A 26,969-nucleotide genomic window follows, 5' to 3' on the forward strand; every position below is an offset into this window, starting at 1 on the left:
TTTTTCCCAGGAGGTCTCTTATCCAGGTACTGACCAGGCTCACACCTGCTTAGCTTCAGTGGGTTGCCAGTTTTGAGATGCAGGGTGATAGAGAGAGGCATAAACACTAATTTAGCTGGTTTTATGAAACGAAAAACTAGATTTTTCTATGAGGCAGGACAACTAATAATAACACTAATGACACACTCAAACTTAATCCATTATCAAATCAAGGAAGGACATCATCAAACCTGTGATGGACTTCTTAGCTTGTGTCACCCGGGCTTGCTCAAAATGACGCTCAAGCAGGTGGTAGAGTTTAGTGGCTGAGGAGAAAAATGTGAGTTTTCACGCCTTGAATGACTTTTTCATCACTTTTGTGACTACAAAAGCTCTAAGATAAATGCAGAGCAAGAAAAGAAAATTAATGCTCTTGAACAAAAAGTCAATGAAGTTGAAAGACACCGACGTAGATGTAACTTAAAGTTGTATGGAGTTCCAGATCAACAAAATGAAGGCGTTGTTACTGACATGTGTAAAGCAGTGCTGCCGGTCCAGGAGGAGGATTGTATTTCCTCTATTGACAGTGTTCATTGGTCCCTGCTGTTCTGATCTTGTTGTTGTGTATCGTTGGTTTTAAAATAAGCATGAACATGATTTCTGTTGTCAGCTCGCAGGTTGGCTGTGAATCTGATTTATTGGTTGTATTGCTGTACTTGCGTTACAGGCTATTGTAGTATTTGTTTATTTGGGCCCCCTGTGTACGTGTGTGTTCCCTGCGTGTGCCGTGTTATATTCCGTTTGAATTGGTGGTAGCAGGCTCTTACTCCAAATGCGTCATTGAATTATTACAGTATTTTCTCTCGTTTTTTTTTTTTGTAACGGGATGGGGGGGCTACAATCCCTGTAGCCTAGGGGCCTCTGATCACCTTAATCCGCCACAGCCAATGACCACCCTGTTTGAACGCATTATTTCAAGAATAGCAGGACACTCCCCACTCATGCAAGTCCATTGCAGTCAATACATTCAAATCAGTCAATACACTGCATCGAAGATTAGATATTTTTCTATATGGACTTTCAAGACGGGATCAAACCCTGCAACCACCCGTTTAAAGACCATTATCAGCGCATAACTTTTCAACCATAGCCTTTCTACTGCTCTCCAACACTTTGTGTTAAGCCAAGCGTGCGGTTTATAGTCTATGGTCAGTCCGGACTGATCACCACTGTCCCCAAATAATTTACATGCAAAACTAAACACTGCACCTTTCGAAGGGGAATAAAACAGCCATTCTCTTGACACACACTCGCCATTTCCGAGTTTTCTTTTAAAGAAGGTTTTAGAGAAATACTTTTTTTGGTTTTTATGTTGTCTTTCTGATGCTGTAACATCCGCATCTTTGCTCCGATTTCGGACCCAATTTAGCCCAGTATGCCCTCATCTATTCATCTATTTTACCCCTGCTTGCTGGGTCCGAGCTATAGGAAGCGGGAGCTGCTGTTATGGCCTCTGTTAGCTCCAGGGCAGCAGGTGCAACAGCCATGGCAGCGGCTCGGACATGGGTCATTGGTCTTGTGGAGACAGAGGCAGAGTCATCTGAAACGTCACCGAAAAAAGTAGTAAAAAGTGATTATTTTGAGTACCGCAGAAACAATTTCTCATTTATTAATTAGTGAAGTACAATAGTTCTGCAATTTATTTGAGTTTCTTACAGCTTGCCAAAGATATTCTATAGGATTCAAAGTTTATATATATAATTTTCTTGTTAGAGCCTTAAATGACTGCATTGAAACATACTAAGGTCCAATCACCTCCACAGCAAATTAAAGACAAACAAAAATCAGATTTGTTCAGAAACAGCACAATATTTATTTAACATATTACATATATAGATATTTCTCTCTCTGCATTTCAAACTGCTCTTGATTTTGTTTTTACATCTTTTATTTACAAGGATTTAAAATATTTATTTTCTTTTCAATTCTCAAGACAGATATTTACAACATCAATGGTACAACAGTTCACGGTTTCTTCATGTCAAACCATTGTTCAGAAACAGCTACAAAGAGAATGGCTCACATGCACAAGTCCAGTGACCTCAAAAAACAGACACCCAGAGTTACTGCCAATTGAGTCTTTCACAATGGACATTACTGTAAGGACATCTTTACACTGGCCCCAAATAAAGGAAATACACATTGAAAGCAGAACTATGTCTTCTGAATTACCATTGGGGAAGTAAAGGCATTAATGATTTGATGCTGAAGTCTTTAATACTATAACAGCAGTACAATGCTGTGAACACTCTGCATCACTTGGCTTTGTGACAGAACATTCTGATTTCTACATATGAATACGTATATACACATAGATAACAGAAAAATACACGTTTTGCATAGAGCTCGTAAAGTGTGTTGATATTTTGAAACCTTGCACAAAATAGAAAATGGACATGAATGTGGGGCAAAGGTACGATTGTCAGATGAAGAAGGAAGAATTAAACATAAAGCATTCCTGCAGAATTTAAACTGCTGCATGCAAATACATCTCAAGTTTAACTTCTCAAATGTGCTGGTATCATCTATCAGCTATTTGAGACTCGAAAAACTATAAATTACTCTTTTATCAGATCTTTTATGAGGTTGAAGGACTTGATTGTGGTGTGCCATGATTGGTAATGAGTTTTGGTGCTTATTAGCAGAATAACAGGGCATTTTTTTAATTGTATCTTTAGTTTTTGGTACACAAAGGACATTGTTCACCTTAAATCATTTAGAAAAGGAAAATGTCAACATACATCCCCACTAAGCTGCAGCTTACAGCTAATGCTTAAAACACTTAAAACACTGACTAAAGCACTGACCAAATATTCGGAATATTATATTATGCTTGAAATAACTATAGAAGCCTACAGAATTGTGAGATTGGCAATTAAGTTAGGTATTCTAAGAAAACCACAGTGTTGCTGCTAAAACAAGGAAAAACTGGCTTCCCAGGGTGATTGTTTTGCCTGTTTTAAAACAAAAAAACAAACAAACAATGGTACTTAAGAATTCACATTTACATTTATTTTAAATGTTCTTATACTAATTGATTTTTTTATTGTACAGTAGAGAAGGAAGAGGTAGACCATAAGCAATTTACCCAATAAAACAATTGTTCAATTGTTCACAATTATTCTCCTCTGCTTTGGACTTCATATTCTAAGAAATGTTATTGTTCACTTAATTAAGCCCCTCTCAGTTAGGGAATAACTAATTGAGTTTTTATACAGTTTGATTCTTATTTTCCTATTTTGTAAAATAGAATGGCAGTTCTGCATTGAATAACAGCACTTCCAAATATATATTTTTACTGCAAACTTTAATATTGGTACAAATACTGTACAATAACACCTCATTTATGCTGCTTTAAATATTTGGCTTTAATGTCTTCACTTTAGTTACAGTAACTTAACAGTTATACATATCAATATGTATTATTTTTACATATAGTACACATGACCTTGTTATTGGAAAATGTTGGTGAGGCCTATTGAGCAACACACCATTAGATATGACAGATATTTTAGATAAAAAGTAAGGTCAGTAGTATTTTTCTAGTTGCATATTGCTACAATTCTAGCCAAGCTGCTAACATGACTAGATTTCATGACTACAATTTACCAGTCTGAATGAAGACCTAAGGATAGACATTTTTATCTATTATAGAAACTAAGAGTACTATTTTGATGAATATCTAAATAAATTCCAACTATAATCTATTGTAAACATTATACAAAAGTTCTAAACTTGGATTTGTAATACTTCGACAATGACTAAAATAAATGAATTCCCCCCACCTTTTTTGATAAATGAACTTAATATCAAAGCTTTTGGCTTGTAAAGATTTGAGTGTTCTGGTGGCAGAACTAACATGGGACTGCTTTACAACAGTCTTTGAAGTGACTTTTGCCTGAATCAAAGTTGATGCTATCTATCCAGCCATTTTCTAACCTGTTTATCCAACAAAGGGCTGTTGGGGAACCGGATCCTATCCCGGCAAGCAACAGGCACAAGGCATGATACACCCTGGATGGGATGCCAGTTCATCATAGGGCACAGACATCATAGAGCACAGAGCACAGACACAGACAAGTACACTAGAACCCATTTTCCCAAAAGCCAATTAATCTATCAATATGTCTTGGGACTATGGGAGGAAACTGGAGCACCCAGCGAAAACCCATGCAAACATGGAGAGAACATGCAAAGTCCATCCAGAAAGAAGGAATTGAACCCAGGGCCCCAGTGCTGCAAGGCAGCAATGCTTACCGCTGTGCCACCCGAAGTTGATGCTATTAACAGGCAGTTTGTGGAAGCTGCACAGAAAGCTTGATTTAAAGAACAGAAAAAATAAAGAAGGTACAGTTGAGGTTGATGTCCTTCCTATAGCCTAGGACCGGATGCCTGGCAAATAAGTTTTGCTACCAGTTAGAAACAGTCTTCCATATTTCGAATAGTAAAACAGCTAATGTTACTTTAGAACAATGTCCTTACTGCTGTTTCACTTTTCAATTTTGACAGAACAACCATAAGCACAAATCCCACTGTGACTATATCCATCCACAAAGTGCAGAAAAGCAACTCTTTTTTGGTGATCATAGTGTGTGATAAAACCTCAAGGAATAGAATGCTTTCAATAGGGTTTCCTAAGCTTGCTTACTGATGCCTTGTTAAAGCTATAAAATGAAATTACTTTGTATTTTACAATCCCCATACTGTCCATCACTTTTTGACTATCCACACAAACTACAGTCTTCCATGGAGGCTGGAGATGGTTTGTTTCAGACTACATTACAGAAATTTCAACAAAAAAAATACTACTTCAAAAATATCATAGTAATTGGAAAATATTCCAGCACCAAGAGTTTCAACACATTAAAAGTGTCTGAAGCTGACAGGTCAGTGTAATTGTTTCCTTTTGTTTGTGACAACAGGTATTTCAAAAGGTCATAGTGTGCTAACTATGAGACTTTAAACCATTTACTGCTGATCCTTCCACAATTTATGAGGATGGAGACTTAACAAATAAATTCCTGCTGATCTAATATTGCCCACAATTCACATATTAAATTGGTTATTCTTATGCCAGTTACAACAGTAGAAGAGAATGTTAGTGAAACATACACTATAGAGCTTTAAGAGAGTATGCTTTGAAACATTAAAAAGTGTTTGACAGGGAAGTGATACAGTCTACTTCAAAACTGAGAAAAAAGTTCCTATTATAATTGCCCATCTTAAAGTCCTAAAACCTTTTCAGGATTAAAACAGTAATAAACATTCCTTTTGCAAGATGAAGGGAAAAAAACAACAACATAATATTCCAGAATTAGCAGAAAAAACAACTTACCTACTAATCAATCATGACATTTTTTTTAATTTGTTGCTTATTGAAAGTAAATTACAAGTGAAATATTCTAAATATTACTTTCTTACTCGATATATTTCCATTTCTTTATAAGCCCCTCAAACCTATAACCTAGGACACAAAATTTTGCAAACAAAATATATCAGCATGTAAACACTTAAAACTCTTTGTAAAATGTAAAACTTTTTACTTGAGTAGACATTGGACTTTTAATGTACAATGATGATCTTGTAAAAATGCTACAGCAAGTTTGTTTTTTTTTCCGTGTAGTACAGCTATAGTGACACGTGTTCCTGGATATTCATTTATTGAACCACACCACTGCATCACTGAGTGGCCAAACCTAACATCATGCAATAAGGAAATTTAAAGCAGGTATATTATGCTATTGACACTGATGTCCTGCCACCAATGCAACCACACAGAAAACAAATAATCTGAATAGACTAGCAGTCGTACAAAATCAGTTATTGTACATGCATAAAGCTTGTATTATTTTGTATTTCTTAATTGAACACTGCACATATTTGCTGTGTCAGGAATCCTAATTCTGTCCAATTATTAAATGCCCCTCATTTTAGGTATAAGAGCTTACCTGTGTTTCCTAATGTTAAGTAATATAGGTTTGCCACTGTGTCTTTGGATACAACTTGCCCTTCAGAGACCAAGAACCTTTTTAAAATTGGGACTAGTACTTGTTTGTATATTGACAATATTTACAATGTTTCAAAGACTTTTGAACAGTTTGGTGGGTCAACTGCCTACATACAAATACAAATAAGCTGCAAATGTGAAGGACTTGGATAAACATCAAGTAATAAATCAAGCTGTATTGCAACAACCTTTCATATTTTATACGTTTACAGATTGTGCAGCTATGCTGGTGCTTAGAGAGATTACTGCCAAATCAAATAGCTTTCTTGCATTCAAAGGATTTTATTTCTAAAAGTAGGTGAACACTAACTGAACTGGTTATATTGACAGTGTATTGTTGAGGGTAACCAGTTAGTTTTACCTAGGAATGAAAAACCGCTGTTACCTTCAAAATTATTTCCTCTGAATCAAGAAAGACCACACAAAGTAATTCTTTTTCAAGGTGTTCTTTATACTGATCAATAAAAATAAAAAACAGAATTTTCACGACTGACATTGGGATCAGTTGTGATGGAGAAACTGAAGAGAACATACATACTATGACCTTCTTGTCTTTCCTCTAGCTGTTGCTACTCAATTTTCCACACTCTTGTCTGTACTATGATCATAAATTCTTTCACATGACTCAAAACAGAGGTAAAGAAAGGAAAAGGCCATTCAGACTAAAACCACCAGCTGGGTAAATTCGATTTATTTATGTCCTTTTAGCTGACATCCATTGGTAGAAAATTAAAGAGCTAGCCAGTGAACAGGAAAGAGCATGCATCGAAGAATTGCTTTGGCCAAGACCTTAAATGTAACATTTTACCATACCATCATTCACAATTTAGAATGTGGAAACATATAAATTAAATTCTGAGGATTTTTATTACAATTAGAGGGTTAAATTACAATGAGGGTTACTTTAAATCTGCAAATACAATTATCTAATTTTATATGAGTACAATTTAATTTTAAAATTTAATTTTTCGTATGTTGGTCTACATATCTTCTCTTGCATTAAAAAACCTCCAAGACTTTAATGTTTAAACATTTATGTTTCCATTATAACTAGAATTTCCTGTGTTTCTGTGTTTTCTGAAAGAAAGCCTGACTCAAGTTTGTCACTCTGTTGTCACAAGCCAGGGCTTCAATATAAACTATATTAACAATATAAACAACAGAAACTTCTGCATGGACTTGCTTTTCTATCAAACAACCAGGTGTACAATAACAGTCATGAACTTGTTGATCTTAGGAAGACAATGGTACATTGTGGTTTTCACAATGAACAACGTCTCTTAAATCCTTTGCCTGTGTACTCAAATGGGTTTGTGAGCCATGTTCATGGGAAAATATTTATTTAGATCATTGAAGTGTCAGCTGAACGGTTCAGTTATTTTTATGTTTAAATCCTATTCTCGTGAATGACACTTAAAGGATTAATGTATATGTTATGTGACACATTCCATATGACAGTTTCAATTTATCCAGGGTTATGGTGGAGTTGGAGTCTTTCCTGGCATTCAATGGAGCAAAGTGGGATACACCCTGGACAGGACACCAATCCATCACAGGGCACACACGCAGAAAAAAACACCAACACACTCACACAATACGGGCAATTTTCCTAGAAGCCAATTAACCTACCAGTATGTCTAGAGAAGATAAGATCACTTTATTGGCCATATACATTTTCTTGTAATAGGAATTTGTCTTTTCGCATACCCCAACTTGCTCTCCATGAAACACGCAGACAGGGAGAGAAGCTTGGGGTCAGAGCCCAGGGTCACCCATTTATACAGCACACCTGGAGCAGCTGGGGTTAAGGGCCTAGCTCAGGGGCCCAATGGAGTTAGATTCCTCTGCAAACTGCAGGCACAGATCCTTAGCCACAGGGCCACTGCACTGTGTGAGGAAACCTGAGCATCCGGAGGGTGCCCACACAAACAAGAGGGGAACATACAAACTCTCTCTCACTCGGATAGCACTGCAGGAATTGAACCCAGGGCCTCAGCACAAGGCAGCAACTGTAACAACAGCACAACCGTGCCGGCTTTTTTTCATACCCTTAGTTTTCATTTATTCATTTTTATTCAGCATGGAATACTGCAAACTAGCATGGGAGAGATGCATACACACATCCTCTTAAAATAGGCACTGTTGTGGAGTTACCAATGGAAACCCACACAGGTCCACAATGGGGAGTACTCAGTCAATTTTCTGTGCTAATAACAGTGTCACCGTGCCACAACCAATCCAAGATTTGAAACTTTAAAGGCTTTACATGATTGCCCACAATGGGCAGTATTTAGTAAATTTTATGTTGCTACCTCGGAAATCCTCAGCTGATGTTACAGCCCAAATTTGAACCAGAAGTTTATTTAGTATACAGCCCAACCTTTTTTCCAGTTGGAGGTCCCCCAGGCATGTCAGTAGAAACTGAAAATAAAGAACATGCCCTGTAATACAATTAACACAGAACCAACCTATCAGCGGAATAGAATTTCAAATAAATAACTGCTGACATGACTAGTAGCTTATGATAACATATGTTTTGCATATTTTAATTTTTCCAGTATTCCAGACTTTTTTTACTTTTTTAACAATTTTTACTTTTTTTAAGCTGGCAGTTCGCGTTATAGATTAATATATGTATTCAGAATTTATTTTCCAAGCAGACATGCACCAAAGTGATATTTCATTTGTCTAATTTAGGACAGTCAGCACATTCCCATAGGCAAACCTTATAGTTTCCAGATTAATTATTTTAAAAATGAGAAAAGGGGAAAAATATTTAAAATCATACAGAAAATGTTGCGAGCTTGTAAGGTAAAATCATATATAATTCTAGAATATGTGTAATGAGGTAGACGGTATGTGTAGATGAATGGACAAATTACATTTCAAATACTGCACAGTGATTGCACAATGCCTGTAGACACTCAACTACAGCCTTTTACACAGTGGAATTTACAAAATGCCTTTCTAAAACTCTTTATCACCTATTGCAAAAGAGAAGCCGCTGGTATGATTACCTTAAAACAAAAATGATAACCGTCTTGAAATAGCAAAATAATTAACCTGTAATGTGCAAATGTACAAAAATACCATTTCCTTCTGCCATTTAGATTTTTTCACCATATAAATTTACATCAAACTGCTGTAACTAAAAAATCACAGAATATTGAAACAATAACAAAATTATGGATTGATAACTTTAGTGAAATAAATTTAAAATAAAACAGAAGGGAAAATATAGTCATACAGTGCAAATGCATGGCATTTTTTTAACGTTTCACCCTTGCTATCTGCCAAAGCACTATATTTTTAGCTTTAAAATTAATATTCCAAGAACATGGTTTCCTGTAAAACCTTTCCCAAAGAAATTTGTAAAGATCTTCATCAAAGTGTAAATCGCAAACATTAGCCAAATTAGCAATTAATCTATTAATTAATAATTTTTGGATGCAGAAATCCAAAAAGTATCCAAAAATGCAGAATCTCTGATCAATTCCTGAGATTGTTGCAATCATTTATAACATTAAAAGTACAAGATATTTGTCTCAATTGTCGCAACTAATTGACTTACTGCAGTAACTTTAGCAAAGAATTGAATTTTGACAGCAATGTTATGAAAACAATTGGATGGTAAAATGTTTCATTTCAATAATGTGTTTCATTTATCTGAGAAAAGGAACCTATAAATAATGGTAGATGAGTCAAGTTATGATTTAATTCAAAGCAATAGAAATTTGCCATGTAAAGAAATAAGAAATTAATATCTGTTACTAACTAGTGCTGACCTCAAAATACAGGATGTGAAAGGGATAATATACAGTAGCTGAACCGATAGACTAAAGGAAATGTTTATACTCAGCTTTGGTCTAGTTGTGTAATTGGACATGTTTGCTTAGTACCACTGATAATTTAGGATTGTGCTTATTGTCTCCAATAACAATATACAAGCAGTTACCTGCAGTTTGAACCTAAGTTTGTACTATGGGATACATACACCTCTCTGAAGGAACACAAATTTTACACCAGCCAGTCACACAATAATAAAGTAATGAGGCAAATAGGCAGATATAGAGAACAGAATGGACACCATTCTGGTATTCATTACTTTTTAATAGATAATGTAATTATATTATTATATTATAATTACTTTTTAATAGATTTTATAGATAATGGGACGATAATTATAAATTGATACCCTGTATTTCAGTTCCCCATCAGATACATGGATCTGCGTACTTAATATCTCATCTCAAATGGCAAGGCTGGTAAGCTTTTTCACATTTCATTTCGCTGCTTTTGTGTTTCCCTTTGATTGCATTGCATAATTACTCTTTACAGTACTTTGCTTCATCCCACACCTTCACTATACTCATATTTTATTAGCAGCAAAAACTGAATACTAATTGAGGGATTTGATTTATTTATCCCTTATTTAATTTTGTGTCCTTGGGGCCGCACTGTCTAAACCTCTCTGTTTTGCTCAATTACAGAAAATGTTCCTCAATTACAGGAAACCTACACATCATTTTGGTGCATACTGAACTGGACTTCTCTTTGAAGCACTTATTGTATTAATACATTTCAATGATTCCAGATATTATAGCAGGCCAAAAACTCCAGTTGCATTTCCAGGTTCTTTTGTTGAATCTGTTTTTGATTATAGTAACAACCCTTAAAAAATCACAAACTAGTAAAACACATTTATATATACAAAGAATAATCACATTCTTAGTGAGTAACTAAAAACCAGTGTCTCTCCTTGGTCTGATTTTTGATCATCTTAATCTATTTCTTAATGATCATATTCACAGCACTGTCTTTGGGAAGTGAGATTACGAGACACACTGGCCTACAATACCCCTATAAATAATCATTTCAAAGTAAAAATTGCACGTCACCCCAAGGATAAAAAGGAAGGCATGAAGAAGTCTGCACACGGGCAACTACAGTGAATCACTTCATTGTCAACATACAATGGAAGTCTTATTGCTGATTCAATACAAAATATATACTATAATGAATCTCAGGAATAAATTACGTCAGACCAACAACAATGAAATATTTCACATGGTTAACAATAGATCTGTCTTTGCTTTTGTCTGCAAAATATACATGGAATGCACCATTTGGTCAAAGGGTACATGAGGTGGAGAGGGCATTCTCATGACTGGTCTGACTTTTTCCATCTCCATTTATTTCATTGGCTAAGGGACATGCCTATGAAGTTCTATATACAACCACCACAATGATTAGTCTTTCACCAACCCGTTTCTTATGATTGTGCACATAACTGCTTAATATTTTCTTATTCCCGATGAATATTTAAAACAACATATTCCAGACATCCCAGTATATCTTGAGAAATATATTTTTTAGTTATTAGCAATGGAAGAGCCACTGTGGGTGGCTAGGTGACAGGTGATTTCTCTTGAGGAGTTGTTGCTAGGTAACTGTAAAAAGTAGGATGGGTTAATGTGAGCTGGAGTGGAGGTTTGATGACTCGATGGTCTCCACCCCACTTAAACCTGTGATATAATTTGCATATTGAAGCTAGGGGAGCGTGACTGCTTGGTGAGGGGGGCGCCAGGGGATAGTAGCTCCTTGGTATCCTCTCCCCGGCCTACCAGCCTCTCCTCCTGCAAGCTTATTGTGGAGTAGCGGTGAGTGCTGCCAGCTGTGAGGTTACCCATGCCCTCTAGCACACTGCCACCTCTTGTCACCCGGCTTCCATTCATGTAGTCAAAGGACTTGCTAGAGGTGGCACTGGCAGTCCTGACCAAACTCTGGCTGGCTGGCAGACTGAGATGCTTCTTCATGGGGCTCAGCTCAATGGCATCTATGGAAACCGCAGGAGGGGAAGCTGGAGGAGGGGACTGCTGCCTCTGGTGATGTCTCCGAAGGACCACCTGAGGCTCAACTGAGAGATCCCCATGCTTGATGGAGGAGGCTGCTCCTACCATCTCTCTCTCCCTGGTCATTCGCCCCACCATCCCCTTTTTTGTGCTGTTCCTCTGGATTGGTGGCCAGCCCCCGGAGCCCACAGCCACCTGCTTGGTGCCACTAGGCTGGCTGCTGTTGGAAGCCCCTGAAGAGAAGCCTTCGTCCGGGTCATTTAGGTTGATAGAATCCTCGCCCCCACTCATGCCCTCTGCATCTAATGAAAAAAAGAAAAGACAGGAGAGGCAAACAGTTAAAAAAATTATCATCCATTCAGTTAGCAAACCACAGCCAAAGAGACAGCTTGCTTAGCTGATCTTAGTTCTAGACTCATCTCCCTGAGATCCAGAACTGAGGTCTACTGGTAGCCAACTTGACTGGGAATCTCTTGCATGACAGAATACAATCAGAGCAAGGCCAGGCAGAAGAGGTTTTCTAGCTGATGGAAAAGGCACATACCGATACATTTAAATTTGCTGGCAAGCCAATATTCTGAGCAATGCTGACCATAGATGCATTTTTCCAATGCGGGGTCATGGGGGAGCCAGAGCCATTCCAGGCAAGCAGAGAGTGCAAGGCAGGGTACATGTTGGAGGGAGGACAGTTCACAACAGGGCACACACATACACAGACACACACTCACAACAGGGCCACTTTTCCCAGAGACCTATTAACCTACCAGTATGTCTTTGGACTGTGGGAGGAAACTGGAGCACCCAGAAGGAACACATTAGTATGGGAATGGGAAGTTTAAAAAAAACACACCTACTGGCTTCACCGTGAATTCTGAAACTGTGAATCAGGCCCAGTAAACGTAGCTTTTTATTACACTAAAATCATAAAAGATTACAGGCAATTGTCCCAAAATGATGGCTTATCACCCTCTATCTATTAGAAATGGGGCTTAATTACATTAGTCTGATCAATAATTGTGTTATTTCATTTCTTTGGATTATCTTGTTTTGTAGCTTTTGAAATACCAAAAATAAAATTGGGTTTGCTTACTTAAAAACAAGCATTAATTATAATTCAGATCACATAGAATATTATGTGCTTTAGTATATATTTCAGGACACTGTCCTTGGGTTCATTTTACTCTCAAGCACATGTGAAAAGACTTTATAGTGACGTGAGTTAATTGTTGTTGATTTTAGATTTTGGTACGTTCAAATGGTCCATTTACCATATTATCATATCATATCATCCATAATGAATGCTGTTCACCTGATATATGAATGTATCAACAATCAACGTTAATTAAACTATTTGACGTCCATTTGGAAAAGGGTGTGTTTAATCCTGGAATAACACTGTGCAATTATAGAAGAAAAGTAAAATAATCCATAGGCGGAACTCCCTGGATATACTGACACAGATCATACAGTTCAATCACTTGCATTGAGCAGACTCCATAATGACATATACTGTGCCTTGCAAAAGTATTCACCCCCTTTCAATGACATCCTGTTTTGTTAAATTACAAATAAGGTACACAAGATATAGTATGGTGAATAACTTTATTCAAAAGGTCAATGCTCAAACTGAATACTCTTCTGGGTGAAAGTTAAACATCAGCAAAAAAGTACAGAAAAAAGTATAATATGTGGGTTGCATTAAGTATTCACCTTCCATTATTCAATACTTGGCAATAATTACATTTGAGGGTAGTTTTGAATAAGTCTCTACCACCTTTGTACATCAGAACTGTGTAATATTCACTCATTTGACTTGCTCAAATTCTGTCAAGTTGATTGGGGATCATTGATGGCCAGCAATTTTTTAAATCTTAACACAGACTTTCTATTGGATTACTGTCAGGACATTGACTATGTCTCTCAAGGATATTCATTTTCTTCTTGTTATGGCATTCCTCTACAGATGCTTTCTGCTTTGAATAGTCCTCCTAAAAAGAGTAATGTTCCCCATAACATAATACTATCACCACCATAATGTGCATATCCTCTGATGGAACACTATATGGCACCATGAAGCATCTGTTAGGACTTCTCCTACTTCATTGTGATAAAGAGACAATAATGTTTTTTAATGTTAATGTTTCTTTACTAGCCCTATACAATTTCTTGCATTAGGAATTCATCTTTTCGCATACCCCAGCTTTTCTCCAAGGAGACACAGACACACAGACAGGGAGAGAATCTTGGGGTCAGAGCCCAGGGTCTGCCATTGTCTGGCACCCCTGGAGCAGTTGGGGTTAAGGGCCTTGCTCAGGGGCCCAATGGAGTAGGATTCCTCTGCTGGCCGCGGGATTTGAACCGGCAACCTTCCAGTCACAGACGCAGATCCTTAGCCACAGAGCCACCGCTCTGCCCTATTATTGGGGCGCCATCCGCCCTAATATTGTTGTGACAATAGACTGTTAACTCTACTCTCAGAGGTTTTGGTTATAGGTGAATCATTCCAGTCAGTAGTGCTCTGAGGACTCCTTTGCAGTAGCTGTCCAAGCAGAGTTCTGCCTTGCTAAGCCAAAAAGATCTTGAGGAGGCATCCATGGAATGCAAACAAAAGGAAAAGAAACAGTTTGCACCATTGCCTGCACTGTAGGTGATTAAGAACAGGTCATTGCAGTTCATAACACATGGGTAAAGCTTTTTTGTGTTGAACTGCAGTTTGTTTATTCACTAATGACTATTTACTTAGCATTTACTTAGTAAATGCTGCATTAAATTAACTTAAGTGTACTGTATATGAATTGCTGAACGTAAATTAATCACTGGCACTGCCTTGTCAGAAATAGCTCTTTTTAAAAATGATCTACTAATTTGTCCTAGATTCTCACTCAGCAGGGCGATGGTTAACATTGGGATTCATTTCTGGACCTGGGGTGCTCTAGTACTGTATCTGAAGAGTTTGTACACTCTCCCCATGTTTCCTAGGTGCTCTGATTTTCTCCCAAGGTCCAAAGACATATTGATGGTGTGAGTGTGTCTGTGTGCCCTGCGATGGACTGGCATCTCATCCAGGGTGTATCTCTGTTCTTCAGTATGTAATTCAATCAGTTACAGCTTTTGTATGTGATTTTTGTAACTTATTGTTATTGCAGCCTTATTGTATCGTGACAGAGATAAACAAACAATGACAGAGAAAAACAAAAAATTTGGGGTTTCCCCTTTTTTGTGTGGCTTTCAGTTTATATTTTGGTTTAAGCTGGTATAGAAAAACAATTATTTTTGCTGTATCCTACAAGAGTCTTTCACACTCATTGCTATCAAAAGGTTGTTGTAAAAGGCATGATAAGAATGTTCAATGTTATAAATGGTATAGCCTAGAGGGCAGAACAGCATGAAAAAAATATTCAACTTTTTTAGTTCATGTTGCCTTAGATGGGTAGAATGGCTTTTGTTCAGTTGATTCAGCTCATTCCATTAAAACAAACTAACATTGATTAATTTCTGACTTATTAACTATTAAGAAGTTTAATGAGGTTCCTCTTAGAGACTCATGGTGCAGGTATTTGGAAGAGCTGCCAGAAAATAAACCTTTATTGAGAACAGCCATCAAACATACAGTATGCGCATGCAGTTTAATAATTGGGACTTGGGGTTTGGAATTGAAAGAACAATGTGTATGCTGAAAAAAACATAATACCTATTGTACATTACAGGTATGGTGTAAATTCATCGCAGTTTTTTTGGAAATAAACAAAAATAATTTGAAAAATAAGAGGGGTTCCCATATCATAGTATCACTAATACTATAAACGTCAATGTAGAGAAGACATACAGTTTTTGTCGAGACTAGGTCACTGAAATGTAGATTCAGATCTGTGGTATTTTTTGAGGCCACTGTTTTGTGGGTTGTAGCAATTAACTATTAGACAGCTGTTAAGTGTCATGCCCGACATCCCTCCCTAGAGGGCGCTCCACTGCTCCCATTATTGTCCTTGTGATTGTTAAGCTCCCCAGGTGTACCCTTTTAGGTTTATTATTTAAAGACTAGCTCCTCCAGTCCTCGGGGCTCATCATTAGGGTAAAGATGTCGCAAGGCCCGCCTAGCACCAGGAAACCCTACGTCCGTCTCCTGAGGGCATAGGCCTCATCCCTGACACCTCCCGCTTCCTGAGCCCGGGGTCTGGAGGATCTCGCCCCATCACCCTTCGACCTCCATGTTTTGTCTCTCCGTGTGTTCCCCCCTCCCGGGGACCTTGTCGCGTCCCAGGATGGATTACTCGCTGACGGACTCTCAGACTGTGCCCTGACCTGCCTTTGGACCCATTTGGATTTTGTCTTCCCTGTTCACTGTCTCAGGAACTGTCACTATTATTTTGTGCACTATTAAACCCCTGTGTGTTTCCCTTTACCACGCCTCCTGTTTTCTCCAGCTCTTACCACATCGCATAGGGTCTACTACAAGACCTGACAGGGATTTCAGTTCGTGCTCGTGACATTAAGTGTATGTTCTGCTGTTTTTACCTTAGTTGATGTATGCTGTCATGATTTTGGACACAGTTCTCCTTGTCACATTAAATAATTTTTAGTTTCTTGCACTGCATGCACTTCTGCACTTGCAATTCAGGCACCAACTATCTTTCAAAATATGTTAAATATGTTAGATCTCTGATGTTTCTTTAGAAACTTAAATATTAAAGTTTTGATTTTGAAACATTGTTTATATTTGAAACATATAGGTATTTAGTATTGAAATTAATAACATGTATAATTCTTTTTAATTTTTTTAGTAACTTCAAAATATGAGTACTTTTTATTTCCATTATTTTGTATATTCCAAATGTGGAAGAACTGAATTATAGCTCATTACCTGTGATGTTTATTCTATGAGGACATTTTTAAAGGGTGCTAGTAATTTTGGAGGTGACTGTATATGTCAGATAGTTTAGGCCTGTGCACAATCAAAACCTCTGAAACTCCTGTAGCACCACACTCTCCTGTCAAACAGTTAAGAAAACCTACACAGAAAAGATAACCCTGTCTCCTCTTTTTTTCTTATGTTACAAATAGCCAAATTAAATTTCTTATTAATAGGTGCAACCCCAAATTCAACTGAGGAGCTTGGAAGACTGTTGGCTTTTCTCATTTGGTTCCATAGGTGACAGTGTAGTTACAATGGTACACTGCAGTGAGGTAAATATTTGCTGCTGTTTTTACAATGCAAAGCTTATTTAGTCAGCACTTCCCACTACAAACACACTACATTTGGCACTAGAAATAGCTGTATTTTAGACCAGTGTGTCATTTTGCAAAACTGTTGTGAGGTGGAGGGTCATGTTATGGGTGTCACACAAAAATGTCCCAGAGGGTTGAACTCTATACCAAATATGTGAGAATGCTGTTTATAGATTACAGCTCAGCATTCAATACCAAAATGCCCTCAAAGCTTGTCATCAAGCTCCAGGACCTGGGACTGAACACCTCCCTCTGTAATTGGATCCTGGACTTCTTGACGGAACGTCCGCAGGTAGAGAGGGTGGGCACCAACATATCCTCTACCCTGACTCTAAACACTGGAGCCCCCCAAGACTGTGTGCTTAGCCCTGTCCTCTACTCCTTATTTACCCATGATTATGTCGCCAGGCATAACTGCAGCAGTTTTAAGTTCCTAGGAGTTAACATCTCAGAGGACTTAACCTGGACCCACCACACCAATACCGTGGTCAAAACAGCATGGCAGCAACTATTCTTTCTCCATAGGCTAAAGACGTTTGCCGTGCCATCACATATCCAGGCCAACTTCTACAGGACTATACTTCTACTGCACTATTGAGAGCATCCTGACTGGTTGCATCACTGCCTGGTATGAGAACTGCTCTGTCTGGGATCGTAAAGTACTGCAGAGAGTGGTGAAGTCAGTGCAGCTCATTACCAGCTGTGAGCTACCAAATATTCAGGAGATCTACTCATCTAGATCTCTGAAGAAGGCCAGGTCTATTCTCAAGGACCCCAGTCATCACAAACTGTTTTCCCTCCTACCGTCCGGTAAACGGTACTGAAGCATTCGGTCCAAGTCCAACAGACTACAGAACAGCTTCTACCTCCAGGCAATAAGACTGCTAAATAGCCAACCTGCAGCTCCTTTAGCAAATCACCTATAATGGCTACATGGACACACAGTTTTCACTGTATTCAGTATACTGCACTACTTGTATATATTGCATACACCATGGACACATGGCAGCTCTATTCATATTGTGTTTTATTCAATTTCTTTTAGATCTATTATTATGTAACCTTATTTTTTTGTAACCTTAATTTTGTGATTTTTGTGTTTTTGTGATTCTTGTGATTTTTGTGAGCTCGCAGAAAATACATTTAATTGCCAGCAACTACTGCTGCACGCTGTATTGTTGTGTATTTGATTGATTTGAAGGTTCAACCTCAAGGCTCTGTGACCACATCTGCCAAATTCAGACATGTCTTCACTGGCATCTCTCATCACTCCCTATGAACCAAGCAGGGCCTTATATTCTGCTGATGCATAAGGTTTGGTGTACATGGACACACAGAGAGCCCTGTAAATCCCTGTAAACCCAGTACCAAATAAGACTTCCAAGGGGTCAACCTTGTACCAAAATCATCTCCCCAAGGGGGAATACCAAATCATTTCCTCTGAATGTTCCTCCTACACAAAAATGTGAGCCTTTACGTGGACTGTGTAAAGTGCAGTGGAATATATCTATATATATTATACAGGCCTTATTTCTTTCATTAAAGCCACCACGATTCTTAATAACAAAAATGTAAAACACTATTTAGTTTTTATTTTATAAAAAATAAAAATATTATCCATAAATACAGTAGCAATTCAATAGCAATTTTTTTCAGGGTTTATGCAGAGGACCTAAGGTTTTCAAAGAATTACTGACACTTAGTGATAATTCAGGCCTAGATGCGGAGTATTAGAAAAACGCAGAAAGAAAGAAACTTAAATATTACTGTTTTGTGTCAAAGTCAGTGTGTGAGATTTATTTTAAATATATGGTTGCAACAAACATGTGGAAAGAACTGGATTAAAGAGCAGCAGTATTCAATGCTCCTATGCAGTTGATCATTAGAAAAATTATTTCACTTATTATTACTTCATCGGCAAAACATGAAGAAGCATGGATCAATGAAATTTGACACAAATACAAATGGGACCATGGGGAACATATCACCCTATGGACTTTAAGGAACAGTCAAATCACTTTGAGACTTACGATGACCAAACTGTAAAAACACTGAAGTCCGAGACCTCAGTCAAATAGATTTGCCTCAGATAGAAAGGTGCACAGGTCCAAGCAGTAGACATTCAACATTCAACATTTTTACAAAAAATAAAAGTTTTGCACAAACTTTGTTGTCTTTCTGATGCTACAGTTCAGGCATATGGTTACATTACCTGCCACAGATTAGATAGTAGCTCAGGGAGCAGTGTGTAGTACTAGTTCTTTACTTGTAACTGGAAGATTGTGAGTTTAAATCCCAAGTAAGACACTACTGTTGTACCTTGAGCAAAATACCTTACCTGAATTGCACCAGCAAAATACTCCACTCTATAAATGGGTGGAAATGTAAGTCACTTTGGATAAAAGCATCACCCCCCAAAAAAAGTAATGCTATGGATACCTATAGACAGTGTTTTCAATGGCAGTGCATTAAAAATTATTTTCAACTATCAACTTAAATTCTATGTTGAAATATTTGGTTAACTTATTCTTTAGCATGTAGAATTTCTATTCTGGCATCTAATGTTTAAATGCTGTAACTAAATTAACTAAATGCTACAGAAATATCACTGGGGGGTAAGTAACTTCAAGTAGAATTTTATACTAATCTAAAATATCATGCTAAAAAATAATATGTGAGAAATGTTATACACACAATATATTGTGTAAATATTTTACTTCACTGCTGAGCAAATTGAGGAATGCAACAAACAAACAAAAAAAACATTGATTTTTGTGTTTTAAAATAAAAATGCTTGTAGACAAAAATCACATACAAGTTTGGGAGCAGCTAAATAATTTTAGTCAATTCATGCTGAAATTCTATGGTTTTTCTCTTATACATGCACATGCACATGCATTCTTGCAATCACTTATTCCACTGCAGTGCAGTGGAATAAGGGTCATTTTTACTCACTGAGCATGTCCCCTTTCTCCAAAAAGACTGATAAACAACACCATGAGCAGCTAAAACAATTTCACGCTCAGTTGAAAAACTGTTGCAGAAATTGTGAGAACAAGGTGGAATGAGATGCTACTCCAGTAATTAGCCAAACATTTTCCCAATGGTGAGCTCTGTGTGGGAACAGAAATCTAAACTTTTGATACAATCAGCTGAGCTGTCATTATTACCATCTGACCACCAAAAATGCAGTAACTCACATCCATGTAAATGGTATATAAGTGATTCCATCTTGCTATTGTTTAAACACTTTACAATTGCAGCTTCTGGGCTTTGTTGAAGCCCAATCTCCTCACTGTGGTGTGACAATTTGCTTGATTTAGGACACAAAGATTTAGCATATGTTGTGTGTTCTGTGTAAAGACAAATTCTAATCTGCACACAGTTTTTAATAAGCGATTAATAAGGTAGGGTTATATGAACAATCTGTCGAGACGGAGGAAAGTGGTATTTATACTAGTATCTATTAAAATCTGGAGTATTAATGCTATGTTATGCTATGCATATACTGTATGCTGTGTACTACATTTCATTTATATTTCTACATTGATATCTGCAAAATAATATAATTATATGGTTTATTTTATTCATATTTCTCATTCTCTACCACTTGAAAAACTCAGGAAGTTTGTTTTTAGTTATGCTGTAAATTTGCACTTTTGTTTTGTGATATGAAAAATTCAAATAATGGTCTCTTAAAGAAATTATTTTGTGGACTTATAAGGGATCTGTTAAGACACTGAGACACTGGCTTTGGAAAAATAAAACCAGTTCAAATGGGGCAGTTAACTAGACATGTCTATGACTACAATCAACACACAATCTCTCTCTTGAATGCTTATACAATCTCTTATACTCAAGAACCATTTTACAATTGAAAATCTTTGGTGAAGCAGAATAAGGAAAAAATCCCACATGTTTTAAGAGAGATGAAAATTCCTCCTGGACAGAGATTTAAGGACCAGAAAGGAGGATATGTCCATGAAAAAACAGATGTATGTTACAAAAAATTAGGTGTTCAGAGCCTTTACTTCAAACAATGACTTAATATTGCAGACAACTGAAAATTACTTTTGAATAGCTGATGTCATTTGATGCACATTTATGAGTTGTGATGGTGAAACCCTTTCATTATACCCTGAGAAACTGTTAAATGTCTCAAAGAATCTATTTCTGTTACTTTTTTAACACCATTAAGTTATCGAATCTGAAGTGAATGAAAATAGAAAATATTTATCTTTGCTCAGGGCTCACATGGTACAGGGAAATTTAACTGAGAGGCAAAAATCCTTGGAAATCAAATAAAGCCTGATTGACTAAGATCAAACCAGTGAGTTAAAAACATGTATCTCTGTACATACTGTACTTTCACAGAAATACCACACTATCTTACATCCTGTCCACTGTGTGAGAAAATTAGTTCTATCTATCAAGGCTCTGACACAAAGCAATCTAATTAATTAATCTACACTAATTTTATTAATTTCAGTTATTGCAATCCATCATTGCCTGAGTTTGTGACATTATCAGACATGGTGCTCCCTTTAAAGTCATGCTTAATATATTAAATGTATTAGCTAATTAATATGACAAAAAACTATTCCGAATGATATATCACATTTGATAAACATGAAATTATGGGAAGTTATGAAAATAAAAGGCCTATATGTCATGTGTTCAGTTCTTTTAGAGAGAGGTCAAGAGCTGCAATTATATATTTATTAACAACAATTTGGTGTTTTGGACTATATGATAAGTTTGGAAGACATCTGGGCTTGAACAGTTATTTTATCTTGTAAGTGTTTATTTGCCTGCTAAGCACCTTTGTTTCAATACCTTTGATTAGGCATTTGTTTCAAATTATAATTGCCAATTGCTTCATATAATATACCCATCTAATATGCAATCACATGTGTCCTTAAACTGTCTCAGTGCTCACAACAAAAACTCTCAAACCCACACACAGGAAATCCCGGTCATAGCTGGCTTGTAATGTGACACATGCTAAACAACTACATCACAGAGCTCAACCTGTGATAAGAGACGGTACCTATACTCGTTGAACTTCTCAGGATAAAAATATGACTGTCACTATTAACATGTTAGCTTCTAAATTTATTAAAACTGACAAGCAAGCAGGAATACTAAATAGCAGTTCCTTACTTAAAAGTTCCAACTCCTTAAAAATGTGTTGAGAAAATGAAGCAAGGACAGTTTTGTAAAAAGGGAGTTCAAAATTTAGCTGTGGAAGCTGTGCAACCCTTTGAAAACCTGTTCTGTTGAGTTCGATCTTTCAAGGAGGTCATGCTCAGTGAATGCAGACACCTCTGCCAAGCAATTCACACAGCTCTTTGTAAAAAAAAAAAGGGCATGCCATTTAAGGTGGGAGAGTACTTTATCAGTGGATGCAGGGCCATGCATTTTCAGGCCCCTCCCCAGTGCAGCCAGCCCCACCCCTGCCCACAAAATAAACAATTTCATACTACCTGACCTGGCGCTAGGGACATGGGGACCTGGGGGAGGGGGGGCTGCATTGTTAATTTTGGTTGGCTATTGGATGAGTTAGTACACGCTGGGAGAGTGCAAGGAGACCCTAGGGAGGCTTTGAGAGTCCCTGGAAGGGGAAGGCCCGTCCTCCTTCAACTCCCTCTCTGATCTCTGCCTCCTCAGCTCTGGCCTACCCTCAGGCGTGACCGGGGGAGTGCCGCACTGCACCGCTGGCCCCTCCCTCCCTTGCTCTTGATTGGCTCTTGGTTCCAAGGAAGCGTGGCGGACGGGGGTGGTGGGGTTGCTCATGTCTGCTTCATTTGAGAAGTCAAAACAATCTGGGAGTCAACACATAGAACCGGAAAAAATAGGGCATTCTTAGTGCTTGAGCTATTTGTGTTTTTCGTTTTAGCTTTTATCAGTTTTCCAGCCACTCATGTCCACTGCAGCTTAGACCAAGGAAAGACAGGGTTAGGCAACGTAAAACCAGTGAAAGAGAAAGAGACAAAGAGAGAACACAACAATGCACAATGACAAAAACAATGTGGACACAGTAAGAGACTGAGTGAAAAGAAAAGATGCTGGTAAATGGTGAATCTGACCTGCTATGTATAACACTTATTGCAGCTTGTCGCTTACAATGTGTCTGAGTTGGAAAATATGAGGATACACACTTGCACCAGTTATGCACAGTCACTTTTCCAATTAATGTTCTTAGAATCAGGCACATATTTGTTTTATCAAACGAAAGGTATAGGTTTTAGATAAACTGTAATAAATTGTTTCTCTAAAGGTGGAAAAATGAAGTAATTATCAATAAAAAGAAGGGACATTTTTTAACTCAGACATTGCAGTGAACTATAATAACTACGAATTACAAAATACAAACTATAAAATGCACTTTAACAACTCATAAACAACTAACTCAATTGTACACAACCTGGATGCTGAACAATCTTCACCATACATGCAAAATATTAAAAACACAAAAAGCTAATCTTTATACATTAAACTCCAAAATGCTTACTATGTTAACAAATCTTCTTTGCTGTAGCTTAAATTGGAATGTTTCTCTAAAAACACTAATAACATCATGACACTGAGCTTTTCCAACCCTGTTTTGATGCTTGAAGCAAACATTCTACTATACATATAGTCACCTCCAAAATTATTTGCCTTGGTAAACATTGGCAAAATAATTCATGTAATGAGCTATGTTTTATGCTAACAAATATTGCAAAACTATATTCTTGCATTCTAATGAAATTGCTAAGGGAAAAAGGTTTTGGCTATGAAAAATGTTTATTCCTCAAAAGGATAGGTCTTCAAATTATTGCCACCCCTATGGATTCTTACATATAAATTGATATCTGTTTGATATACTGCTAACATTCTGCTTTTTATTTTGATCTCAACCCTAAGGAACTACATTGTGGCCTTTCACAGCTTCGTGTTTCAGTGGGGTATAAAAGTAAGGTAATCACCAAGTTGTTGACCTCCATAAATCAGGCAATGGATACAAAAAAAAAACACTTAGCACTATTAGAGCAATAATTAAGAAATTTAAAAACTGGAACAGTAGTAAACATGCCTGTTAGAGGACGCAAGTGTATCTTGCCTCATGCACAATGAGGAGAATGGATCAGGAGGCAAATTATATTCAATGGCTCCAGTCAGAGAATTACAGAACTTGGTTCATCTTTGGTCACCAAGTCTTCAAATCTACAATAAAAGGCTACTACCTCCAAGTCATTAGGTGATTTGGAAGGACTGCCAGAAAAAAACATGTTTTGTTGAGAGCAACCAATAAATGTACTGTCAGTGCCTGGAGTTTGCTAAATGGCATAGACACTTGGATTGGAACCATCTATGGTCTGATGGGACGAAAACAGGGCTCTTTGGCCACACATACCACTGGTGGGTTTGGTGTTGAAAGAACAAGGCATATACAGAAAAGAACATCATATCTACTGTAAAAAGTTGGTGGATCTTTGATGTTAGAGGTTGTTTTGAATCCAGTGGTTATGGGACCCTTGCTAAGGTGATCATCATCATGAACTTTGTCAAGCACCAGGGCATTTCAAAAACCTGGTTGGCTCTGACCCCAAGCACACATCAAAATGGACAAAGAAATGGTTAACTGACCACAAACTCAATATTTTGCGATAGCCTTCTTAGTCTCCAGACTTGAACTCCATTGAAAAGCTGTGGGTTAAATTGAAGATGGCAGTCCATAAATGCAGACTGAAAGATTTCAAGGATCTGGAAAGATTCTTTACAGAGGAATAGTACTGTATAATATTCCTTCCAATGTGATCTCATACAACATTATAGAAAAAGGCTCAGTGCTATCCTTAAAGGAGAGGGTGCAAAAGTAAAAACAGGGTTGCCAATAACTGTGCCACTTAATTTTGTGGAAATAAATTGAATAAATTAATAAATAAAATAATAAATCTGAGAAATGTGTAATTTTGGTTGATTCCATTGAATCATTAGTAAAGCATATTCCATGTTGGTAAATTACAAATGAGCTCATTTCCTGTATTGTGTATTTTACACAGTCTTATTGCTTATCTTTATTACGGGTGCCAATAATGTTGGAGGTAACTGTAGTACTGTAGTACTCGATAATTTACTCCACCTGGGATCTGAAGATCTTCTCTAGACTGTGTGGTACAATGCAGGGAGTGTCTGGTGGGGGGCAGAGTTTAAGGAAACCACACCTGACGTGATTAAGTGAATGAACGGCAGGTGTAGAAGTGGTTTAAAGGGGGAAAGATTCAGCAGGACCTCCGCCTTGCTGTGGCTGCAGTGTTGAGAGAACAAATGCAGAGGCTCTGCTGTGAGAGACCCGGCTTGAAGCATGACAGTAGCAGGTGTGAGGCGCTACTAGTCGGGGAGGTGTTAGAAGGTTGTGCCGCCATGTACAGAATGAGTGAGCAAAGACTTGATTAGCTGCTGTAGTAACCCTGGGGAGGGGGGTGGAGAAGAACGACAGTTGCGGAGGGGATTGTGAGAGGAATAGCCTGCGAGGAAAAGAGTGAAAACGTCAGTCTGCGAGGAGACTGACAGAAGAAAGGGAGCTTTATGAGATCATTGAAATATTTAAAGGGACAGCATCCTGCTAGGGTGTGAGAGCAGGGCTGTCATGTCTGCTGTATGAGTGAGTTGTGATTTGATTAGTGAGTTAGTGTGTATGGACCAGAGCGGGTTGTGTGGTAGAGGAACCCTCCCCCTGGCAATACATTGGTATCGGGGAAGCGAGTGGGGTCTATCTATCACCTCTGCAGTGGTGGCTGGGCACAGAGTGAGGTGTATTTGGCAGCTGTGAGTTCACAGCCTAAGGGCATGAGAGTGAGACACCAGAAAGGTTGTGTGTGTAAGAGAGGGACAGTGTGTTTTGGCACGGTGTGTAATGCGGAAGAGACTCGGTGATGTAGGTAGCGTGCGTTTGTGTAACCCAATCTGGTGGCATCAGGAGAGGATGCCAGGGCTGGAGGTGGACCTGGGAGTCTGAGGCACTGGTTGTGTGTGAAACAGTGACCTAATGGAGTAGGAGCAGGAGGCTCTGTGTCGGGGTCTGGGAGCAGGAGGTTCCTAGCAGTGAGGACAACAGGATTAACTTGGTGAACTTGAGAAGGTTCACCGAACTCCGAAGGTAAAGGGCCCAGAAGTAACAGAATGTGGAGTCACATGTCCTGTTACCCCGATGAGGGGGTCAGTGTGATCAGCACTATCGGAGGAGAGTGCGTGTGTAAGAAAGTAAAAGAACACAAAAGAGCTTATAAAGGGGCGTGACAGGGGAGATTGAGAGCCTTTCCACGCCCAATGTGGCATCAACTACCCCCATGGCACCACAACTGAACAATTCATCCTACCTTCCTGGGGCTGATGTTTATACCACACATACCACATACTCATCCCCTAAATCTTTATACAATGGGCTTCAAATTTATTCATATCCGTAGTGAAACAAGAACAATATACATAAATTTTACTAATTTAATAATGTTTCTTAAATTTTAAAGAAATGTTATATAATAATTTTAATGTAGTAGTTAGTATTTTGTAAATTCCCATTTGGCAGCGATTACATTGACTAGGTGGCTCCCGTAGTGTTCTATAAGGTTCTGCAACATCAGAGAGGAGATTTATGAACAGAACAGATTTGTCAGATCGGATGTATGCTTTGCATCACTGTTAGGCTGTAATGCCCATTTTCAACCAAGCTTGAGCTTCTTTAAAACAACACCAAAACATAACAGACCCCCCCCCCATTACATCACATTACATGAACATTAGGATTTTCACAATACTGATATCTTTTACCATGTTGATAAGCATGTCCAAACATTTTA

General features: G+C 37.9%; 1 protein-coding gene across 2 annotated transcripts in view; it reads right to left on the reverse strand.

Annotated features, from left to right (window-relative positions):
- Positions 1–1,828: 1,828 nt before the first annotated feature.
- LOC102684867 (hyccin 2) overlaps positions 1,829–26,969 on the reverse strand; it is a 162,257-nt gene continuing 137,116 nt past the window's right edge. For both annotated transcript variants that reach the window (XM_069196302.1, XM_006636659.3), the window contains exon 11: positions 1,829–12,200. In XM_069196302.1, the coding sequence (XP_069052403.1) occupies positions 11,566–12,200 (635 nt within the window). In that variant the 3' untranslated portion in view covers positions 1,829–11,565. The remainder of the gene's footprint in view (positions 12,201–26,969) is intronic.

This window comes from Lepisosteus oculatus, chromosome 12, assembly GCF_040954835.1.
Source record: "Lepisosteus oculatus isolate fLepOcu1 chromosome 12, fLepOcu1.hap2, whole genome shotgun sequence".
NCBI classification, from domain to species: Eukaryota; Metazoa; Chordata; class Actinopteri; order Semionotiformes; family Lepisosteidae; genus Lepisosteus; species Lepisosteus oculatus.